This window comes from Egretta garzetta, unplaced genomic scaffold, assembly GCF_000687185.1.
Source record: "Egretta garzetta isolate BGI_Z169 unplaced genomic scaffold, ASM68718v1 scaffold397, whole genome shotgun sequence".
In the NCBI taxonomy this organism is placed as follows: Eukaryota; Metazoa; Chordata; class Aves; order Pelecaniformes; family Ardeidae; genus Egretta; species Egretta garzetta.
In genome coordinates, this window is record NW_009260493.1 from 11,006,865 (window position 1) to 11,016,668 (window position 9,804).

General features: G+C 41.9%; 1 protein-coding gene across 1 annotated transcript in view; it reads left to right on the forward strand.

Moving 5' to 3' along the window:
• Positions 1–9,804, forward strand: part of PTPRK (protein tyrosine phosphatase receptor type K) — a 384,122-nt gene that overhangs the window by 373,918 nt on the left and 400 nt on the right. Inside the window, exons 30-35 of the mRNA XM_009644374.2 lie at positions 1–117; positions 675–848; positions 3,823–3,954; positions 4,189–4,314; positions 6,320–6,483; positions 7,458–7,593. The exon at positions 1–117 is cut by the window's left edge and continues 4 nt beyond it. Coding sequence (XP_009642669.2) covers positions 1–117; positions 675–848; positions 3,823–3,954; positions 4,189–4,314; positions 6,320–6,483; positions 7,458–7,593 — 849 coding nt within the window. The remainder of the gene's footprint in view (positions 118–674; positions 849–3,822; positions 3,955–4,188; positions 4,315–6,319; positions 6,484–7,457; positions 7,594–9,804) is intronic.

Here is a 9,804-nt window from a genome sequence, read left to right on the forward strand (position 1 = left end):
GAAGCTTGCCTGTGTGGAGAAACTGCCATTCCTGTCTGCGAATTCAAAGCTGCTTATTTTGATATGATTAGAATAGACTCTCAGACAAACTCTTCGCATCTCAAAGATGAGTTTCAGGTATTCGCAGTCCCTACTAACTCTTCATGTGACAACAGTTTTTTTGCCTCTAGATACATTTATTTTAAGGGAAAGGGTTTTCATATCACATTTGTAGCATTTGATCCCTCACTTTTAGTCCACAAAATAAAGAACCCATGTTTATGTGCCTTGCAAAGTTGTTTTAAATACAGAATATCCTTCTTTGAATAAAATGGCAGTAAATGTCTGGAATAAACAGCACTGACTAGGAACCACAGGGAGTTTTGGCTTGCATTTGCACAGCTAAGGCATAGCCCTTTAGGGCTCCAAAGGATCCTCTTTGTTTTATTCCTTTCAGAGGGGATGGTGTCATGAGGGATCTGTTCAGTGGTACACAGAGCACCTTTTACACCTGCAGCTTAACCCCCCATGAAAAGCCCCAGCACATCCATCATAGGAGCTCTTATTTGCTAGTGTCTTCTTGCCTAATGCCTCACGTTTTCCCATCGTGCGGTATTTTAAATTAAACCTTGGGGAATCTCGAGTCCACTGTCTGTTGGTTCAGCGTGCTAAAGCGAGTGTCCTCTCTCCCTTAGACCCTGAATTCTGTGACCCCTCGCCTGCAGGCGGAGGACTGCAGCATAGCCTGCTTGCCAAGGAACCACGACAAGAACCGCTTCATGGATATGCTGCCACCTGACAGATGTCTGCCTTTCTTAATTACTATTGATGGGGAGAGCAGCAACTACATCAATGCTGCTCTTATGGACGTAAGAGACTATCTTCTTTGTCTGCGTGGTGTGCCGTGAAAAGCTGTGTAATGTGAGAGAGAGCGCTTGCTGGTTTAAGAAAGGGTAACTCTTTCTTACTCTAGTGCCCAGTAAAACAGTCCTAACAAAGAAGGGTGGGGGAAACGGGTAAGAAACTGCACCAGGTTGCGTTGCTTGTTCATAAGGGTTTTTATCTTTAGTTTTATGCATCCGTGTGGGACCCACTGGAAATCTCCCCTTTTCTCTCTCTGCTCTCCAGCCCTCCAAGTCTCAAATCTCAGCAGGATCTCAAAAATCTGCCATTTGTCAGGACGTAGCTATTACCTACCTGAGCATGAGGATACTATCACTGTCTTAGCAGAAAGGCTGTGTATATGGAGGCAGGAGAGACAGAGGGAGAAGGGGAAAAAAAGTTTCTTTCGCATGTTTGGGGATAGGGTTGGCTTTGTTTGTCATATTTTGAGTGGTAGCTCTTTAAAGATCCTTGAAGTTTGAGTGACAGAAGTATTGTCGGGGGGGAAAGTGAATTAATGGAAAGAATGGAGGTGAACCTGCTTACAGGTGTCCGATCGATAAAACAGTTCATCACGTGTGCTGTCAGATACCTGCCTGCGCCTGCCATTAGCACATCCAAAGTTAGGCCCCTAAAGTTGCCTTTACAGAAAATACTTAAATAAGTGGCCTGATTTCTAGGAGCATCCCCTTTCCTCAAAAATGAAGTGCTGTCAGAAACTGTGGTGTCAAGAAGAGATGCTGGAATAAAATGGCAAATAGCAGCAGAAATCATCAGGACAGAATGGTGTTCATCCCAGAGTTCTGCCTGAGCTAGCGCAGGAAGCGTTTGAACTGCAAGCAAAATGCAGTCCCTAATCTCACAATTAGCTGTTGTGCCAGAAAAATAGAAGAGTAACATGTGTGAGACCAATCTATTAGGGATTCACTGGGGCTGAATGGATGAATTAGAGCAGCGAGCAAAACTTTTGGTACAAACCAAAATTGTTTAGAATTGCAGTTAAAATTACATTAAGCACCTGGATAAAATTGATGTGCTATGGAGCAACCAACACAGCTGCACAGAGGCGTGTGGTTTGGGGAGAAAGGAAGATAACGCAGGAGGGGTCCGGGCATGTAACAGTGTGCGGCAGGCAGGGACAGGAACCAAGCGACATATTAATGGATGAGCAATCAGAAGCAAGTAAGACAGACAGAAATGGTAGTAATAAAAGGAAAAAAGCAGCAGAAAAAAAAAATAATATATTCCAATGAAGGCATATAACAAGGCTATAGGTACAGGGTTAAAACTTCGGGTATTAAAAGCTTTTTCTTGCCCTTTCTCTTCTGTTTCTTTTAAGACCGATTTATTCAGAGTGGGGGACCCCACTGCTGGGCAAGGAGAGGGGACTTTTGGTAGCAAAACAGAAATGGAAACTTTTCCCTTTCTACAATGTATTGGTCCCTGTGTTCCCACAAGAAGGTGTCTGCTTCCCAGTGTGACAGCGGATCTCCTGCCTGTTCTTTTTGAAAACCTGATCATCTCACACTCAGTATATTCTCTCGTCTTCGGAAAGACCAGAAATGATGGGGAAGAGGGCTAGGAAGACATCAGCTAGTACATGTTTTCTTTCTTAAAAATATAAGGGACGAATCAATACTGGTTGTTCCTCTTTGCTCCCTGGGCAGATCTAGGAAGTAGGACAGAAGCTGCTCCTACCCCAATATGCTTTCTACGTTAGAAAAGGATAGCAAACATAGATAAAAAAATTGTCAGCCTCCTTATTCTGTTGTCAAACAAGTACTGATGCTAAAGACATTAATTTGTTATCTTCACAATTTACAGCAAGTAGAAAGGTGAAAAGAACTGTGTATTTTCATTCTGGGCCTCACACTATGTTCTTCGAGGGTATGTTGATATATTGCACGTGTAGATCCCTCATATCAATCTTCAAACAAGCAAACTTCCATACCAAAAGTGATTTAGCTGCCCTACCAAGTCTTTCCCCTAGGCTAATTTACTCTACTTAATGCAGTAAAAAGCAGCCAAACTGCTTTTGGTACCAGCATGGGTGCTCAACACGGGGATCTCTGCGTTGCATACAGCAGTCCCAGCACATCGTCTTCAAACTGGTGACTTACAATCCCACCCGCCTACAAGAATATTCTGTTTCTCAGATTAACCTGTTGGTTCTTCCTTGCCAGTTCATATCTGTATTCCTTCACAGCAAAACTCTTCCGAGCATAGTTGCAAATCGCACACAAAATACTTCTGATCTCTCCTCTTCTGCTTGCTGCTCGTAATACATGTGCTGCAGGGACTTAGCCCTTCTGCTATTAGTTGCATCTCAGCTAACCTGTGCAAGGCTGGAAATCCCTGTTTGCAGTTGTGTATAACACAGCGTACAGAAAATTGAATCTGCTGTCACGACAGGAAATGGTATTTTGCTGCTTAACTTCTGCTTTCTCCTGGAAATGGGCCCCAGTTGTCCTGAAGGTCAGTTCTGTGGGTCACCCTGTGGCTGTGGCACCGAAACGGAATTTGGGATTGAGTTTAGTCCCCGGTTCAGTCACAGAACTCACATGTAACCTGCTGTGGATAGGGTGACCTTCTGAGACCTCTGCACCCCCCTCTGCAACACGCGGGGTGAAGGTTTCCTGCTCGGTCTCCTGGACACAGTGCCTGGAGCGGAGTTGCTCAAGCCTCAGCTCCGCAGAGCCCTGAAGAGCATCTTCAGTGCCCCATGCATATCTGAACTGAAACGGGGCTTGGCTGTAACAAAGCAGGCGGCAGAGCTGAGCAGAGTAACCTCTTGGTCCTTACTGGAGACGACAATGTATTTTTAACATCAGCTTTGGTGAAATCCGGTGTAATTGATGTCGCAGCTTTGTTCTATTTATGTGTTTTTTCTGTTGCAGCGTTGGAGTGGAAGTTACGAAGTACTTCCTCTACCGGTGCTAATAGAATTGTTTGCCTTTACAGAGCTACAGGCAACCAGCAGCTTTTATTGTCACACAACATCCTTTACCAAACACTGTGAAAGATTTCTGGAGATTAGTGTATGACTACGGCTGTACTTCTCTTGTGATGTTAAATGAAGTCGACTTAGCACAGGTTAGTTTGGGGATCAAGTTTTCCATGTACCATCGCATGCTTTAATCACTCTGGATCCACTGCATGATCAAAATGTAGAGCAGTGCAGTGACTTTACAGTTATTCCCTGCTTTACAGCAACTAATTAACACTAGCTACTCAGTAAAAGTTAGGTGAGCTGTCTGCAGTGGAACAAGGCGATGCTCAAGTTGTAACTCACCCTTTAATTACCATTACCATTTTGCTCTGGCGCAGGGCTGCCCGCAATACTGGCCCGAGGAAGGGATTCTGCGGTACGGTCCCATCCAAGTGGAATGCATGTCGTGTTCAATGGACTGCGACGTCATAAACCGAATTTTCAGGATATGCAATCTAACAAGAGTAAGCGTTATCGTAACAACATGTAACATAAAAATATGTCGGTTTTAACACTCTCCAGGCTCTTGTGGTTTGTCGTTTTGAATAATAGTAAAGTACTAATGTTCGTAAGACATTACCCAGAAAAGAGTCAGTCAAGCATCGATATCTAATACCGATTTCTAGCACTTTTCTATTAGCTGCACGCTGAGCAGAGAGAGCAGTAAGGTTGCAAGAGTGTTGTTCTGTGGCATTATCCCTGATGAGTAGAAGATGTATGAGAAGTATTCTGTTTGTTTGGTGTGCTGTGAGAGAAATATCCCTGTAATGAACATGTAGAGTGGCAGGTGTTTAATTCATAGCTTCTGTAAGACATCTTCCGTGGTGAATCAGGAACAGGAGCGCTGAGGCTGGGTTATGCAGCCGGCACCTTCTCAGCCTAAGGTGCGAGAACCGCAGCGTAAAAGGAGAATTGTGGCATCCTGCAAAGCGGCGTGTGAAAAAACTCTGAAAGCTCCTCTGCCTCTGAAGGATTCTGCACCACTCTGCCTCAACCTACATTTATCATCTTTTTCTCAACTTCAGTAGCAGTGCCGGTCTTGTGTTCTTGTTGTCTCTTTCACACCTTGCACCATCTTGTCTTTTTGCTGTCCCATAGTGTTTCACACTACCGCAGCAGCACCTCAAACCCCGTTTGCCATGCAGCGTCTCCTCCTTTAGCTCACCTCTACAAATCACTTATTTATGTTGCCTCCAGGTAACGAGTTACAGATGCTTGTGCCACCGTTACATGTGCAGTTAACCAACAATACCTATTCTATTTACCATTACTGCTTTGTATCTTTCATCCAATACTGAATTTACATGCCATCAACTGCTACTTGGAGTATATGTTCAACTTTCATTAATGTTGAAGAATAGCTGTGGGGAAAACTAATTATTGTGTCTACAAAGATTTTTTTTTTATTATTTTTGTCATGTTTTCATTTTTCAAAGTGCAGAGATCATCATTTGCATGTGGCCAGTATTTTATCCAAACCTTTGCTTTGCTTATATTCAGAGCTAAGAAAAACATTTTCAGCTCTTCATACCTTGTTTGGAAACTACAGGAAGCTAAGGTGTAGGCACACTGGCAAATATTACGCCATAGCGCTTTTTTGGTTCTGTTTTGAGACTTCCTCTTTTTTCTGGTTCATTTCTTATTTTCACTTTTTCCATTTCTTTTTTTTTTTTTTATGATGTTTTGATTTTCTACTCCTCTACTTCTCTTTGTCTCCCATGCCTTTTCGCCTTTACATCTTGCTTCTAAATATCTCTCTGCTCTGTTCTTCCTTTTCTAAAATCCGCATTCCTACTCCTTTTTATCTTCTTCAGCTCCAAGAAACTGAATAGACTATTTATTCTTCCAATTATTGAGGCCTTTCTTGTGACAATCTAATTCTATTCAAATCTCCCTGTGTAGCAACTAGCACATGGGAGGCTCATAGACTGGCAGTAAGGCTCTCATGATTGTCATAGTCTGGCAAAAAGGGAAGACTTCACAGAAAATAGTCATATTTGTGCACCACTGTTACATGTTGTTTATTTATAATGGGGTCAGTTCATGCATAGGAACCAAAGGTCTGTCTCTTCGTTTCTGTAGGTCTAAGAATTTAACAATGATGTTCTTAATTGATTAAATTAATGATTTAATTGACTGTTGTTTATCCTTAACAGATAAAAAACCTTGGCACTTCGAATCAAGGGAATTTGTCCATTTAGAAGTCAGCATAGGTTACATTAGTGATTGATAAACTGTGATGTTGTCTTCAAAGTAGTTCCCTTTTTTTCCTTTTTTTGACATCTTCCTTGAGCTCAAGTGATACAAATTAATGGAGACCCTACCATGCCATGTATATACCAATGTATATACATGTTTGAATCTGTCCATAATATAAACACTTAGGTTTCATGTTACTTTTATATTTTGGTTTTCTAAACAAAGATGTAAAGGTGCCATATTGACCTAAAGTTCTTTGGTTTCCCTCAGCCACAAGAGGGCTATCTGATGGTGCAGCAATTCCAGTATTTGGGATGGGCTTCTCACAGAGATGTACCAGCTTCCAAGAGATCCTTCTTGAAGTTAATTCTCCAGGTTGAAAAATGGCAAGAGGAATGTGAAGAAGGGGAGGGCCGGACCATCATCCATTGCCTGTGAGTAATTGGGAAAAAGTCAAATTGCTGCTTTTCAAATAAATGCTTATAAATTAGTTCTTGTTTTAAGTTCAAGCAGTATTCTTATGGCTATGTTCTTTCGCACATGTCCTTGTTTCTTTTATTTAAAAAAAAAAAAAAAGAGTACCACTGGTACTGTAGGTTGGCTTTCAATCAACTTTTGGATTTGTCTATGTCAGGTGAAGGTACCGTGGGAATGAATATTTTGGACATGATACTACAGTAATACGGTGTTTTTCATGTTTTCTTCTGTACAGTTTCAGTAAGGAAATGTTTTATGCTGAGTTCCAAATGGTTACTTTTTCTGCATCTCTTGAATTATGCATTTCTCCTTACTTTTAAAAAAAGGCTTCTATTTAAATGTTTGGAATTAACTTATGGTCCCTTTCTGCCCACCCCTCCTCATTATCTGTGGAACCTTCTAGCTAATTTAAACTTAAGAAGAAGTAGTACCTACCTTAATTTCTTTGAAATGAAGATTAAAATTGTTCAGAAGTGTCCCCAAAGGTCAACAAGATATCAAATCAGTGATGCCTTGGCATTGCTCTGGCTGGATAATCCTCATGCCATAGGATAATTTAAGTGAGTCTCTTTCTAGGACTAAATGGAAAACGTTGTACTTGCCAGTGAGCTTGGTTTTTAATTTCTAATGTTGTACTTGCCATTGAACTTAGTTTTTTATTGCTAATGCCTATGTAAATTAGGCTATAGCATAGCTGGGTGGCATGGTGGGCTGTAAGGGCAGAATTCAAAAGAAGTAATTGAGAGGAAGGTCAGAAACAGCAAATGTCTCAGACCAAACCCACTGGAGCTGCAAGGAAATTGCTAAAGCCTGGTCTCCCTCGTGGGACTTGTGAATCACTGATGCTTACAGAGTGGAAGAACAGAAATGCGTTTTGGATGCTCTCTTAACACCATGGTGACATTTAACCAGCTCTTTTCCTTGCATACAGAAACGGTGGTGGCCGGAGTGGGATGTTCTGTGCCATTGGCATTGTGGTTGAGATGGTAAAAAGGCAGAACGTTGTGGATGTTTTCCATGCCGTGAAGACTTTGCGGAACAGTAAGCCCAACATGGTAGAAACTCCGGTAAGCAGCAGCCCATCGGGGTTATTGCAAACAGCCGGAGAGCCAGAGGCTCTCTTGTTGCGTGAGCTGCGTCCTCAGTCCTGTGCCCACAAAACAGAGCAAACCTGTGTTGGGCCACACGAACAATGGGACATGGGTTTTGGGTCTTGGGCTCCCCTTGTAGTGTAGACTGAGCAGCGGCTGATCTGATTCTTGGCATGAGCGTAAGGTTGGGAAATGCTACATCCTGTGGTGGAAATTTCTTGCGTGTACACACAAGTCAGCATCATGAGAGGCCAGGCTAAGCATTTTACTCTGCTTTTCTTGTAGTGGTACTGTGCTTTTCACAGAAAACATTCTGAGTTAACAGAATGCACTTTAGTCTCCCAAAATAACCTGGTCTATTTGAAGAGAAGTTGGGGTGGGTTGTGCTCGCACAAAGCATCTTGAAATTTTACAGAGCAAGACATTTCTTCTTGGTAGGAATAAGCTGTAGAGTCCAAATTAGTAGCTGGAGATGTGAATATTTTGCTTCTTTATAACAACTGCTGTTTTGAAAGCTGTATTGAATAATGATAATGTTTGTTCCTCAGATTTGTAGTAGTCAAAATGATACCTCAGGACTTTAAAATCAAAGACTTGAATCTAGTACATTGGAAATGAACATGAAGAATCATAGAATCATTTAGGTTGGAAAAGACCCTTAAGATCATCGAGTCCAACAGTTAACCTAAATAATAAACAATATAAAGAATAAACTAATATAAACAATATGAGCCTGAATTAGCAAGACCACAAGGACTAAATATTTTTATGTATATTGCCAGAACTCAAAATAGCCTTCAGTCTTCTGGTCAATCTTTCTGCGTACACGTGGATATGAGTGCATATCCATCTGTATGATCGCTTCAGTTACAAAAACTGAATGTTGTGGAAAACTCCTTAAAAAAATTCTCCCAAGTGGATTTTTTTTGCCTTCCTGTGGGTGAATGTGAAAGCAGGTTAGACAGTGTTTGGGAGTTTCTGCCATTTGACTCTCACGCTGCCAGCAGCCAGTGTCACTTTTCAGCCAGATGGCTGCCTACAGCATAAAAATCAGGGATGCCAATTGAAATTAAAAACGTTTTGCAGCTTATGCATAGTGAAAATTGCTTCTGACCTCGTGAACTTGCATATTGAGCAAAATGGCTGTAGCTGCCTCTTCCCGTATTGCCCTTTTTTCCAGTTGTCACTGTTTGCTTGGTATCAAGTAGCTTCTGTGGCATGATTTGCTTAATTAGTGTGCATCGCTTCCATCCTTTGCCACCACATAAATTAAGAAGATGGTTAAAATGTTAACAGGTAGAGCATCCTGTAGCAGCAGTGACATTGGGCTAGGTATTGCTGGTTTTGCCGCAAATACTTTGCAGTCTGCTGTGCCATAGGCGCCTGAGACACAACATATTGAATTGCTGCCTGGATTTCAGTTCACAGCTATGAAGAAAACAGGTCAGATCACATGGAAAATTACTTGTGTCACTGTAAAGGGAGGCCAAGGTAGATTGTGTGTGTTTCTGATAAATGGTCTGTAAGCTTATATTTCATTTCAAAATAGGCCTGAATTCCATTGTAGCTTTAATCTGCAGTTACTGAATTTCCGTAGTTATGTGTTTCTGTTGTGTGGGTTTTTATTCAGAACTCTTGAACAGCAGCAGCTGTTGAGTCGTTAGTTAGAAAACAAACCAGGAAAACCAATATATAACACTGTCATGTGCCCTACATTCAGCAACATGATCAGATAACAAAAATGAGCAGTGCAAGAAAGCCTTTAAGATATCCCCACCACTTCCTGCTAATGGATCACACTGGCTTCCTTTGCAAACAAAAATAAATCACAAAAGCAGATTCGTTTTGTTAGGTCGCAAGGACAGTAGAGATTGAATTAATTTCCTTGGGTTTTCTTCTCCTCCTTCCCTCTCCTCTCTCCTTCCTCCTCCCTCTCCCCCGGTATCAGCTCTGAACAGCAGCCTTGTTAGGGAGAAATACTAACCATGATGCATATTTGAGCTTTAACTTCTCTTTTAAACGTGCATCTGATCTCCTGGACGTTGGATCGGCACGACTGTACAAATGGGCTGTGGGCCCAGAGCAGCTTTCTGTCACAGCTCAATATTCCCCAGCCATTCCCTGGCTGTCCGAGCCACAGGCACTGGTTAACTGCGCAGTATCAGCTAACTTAAATATAAATGATAT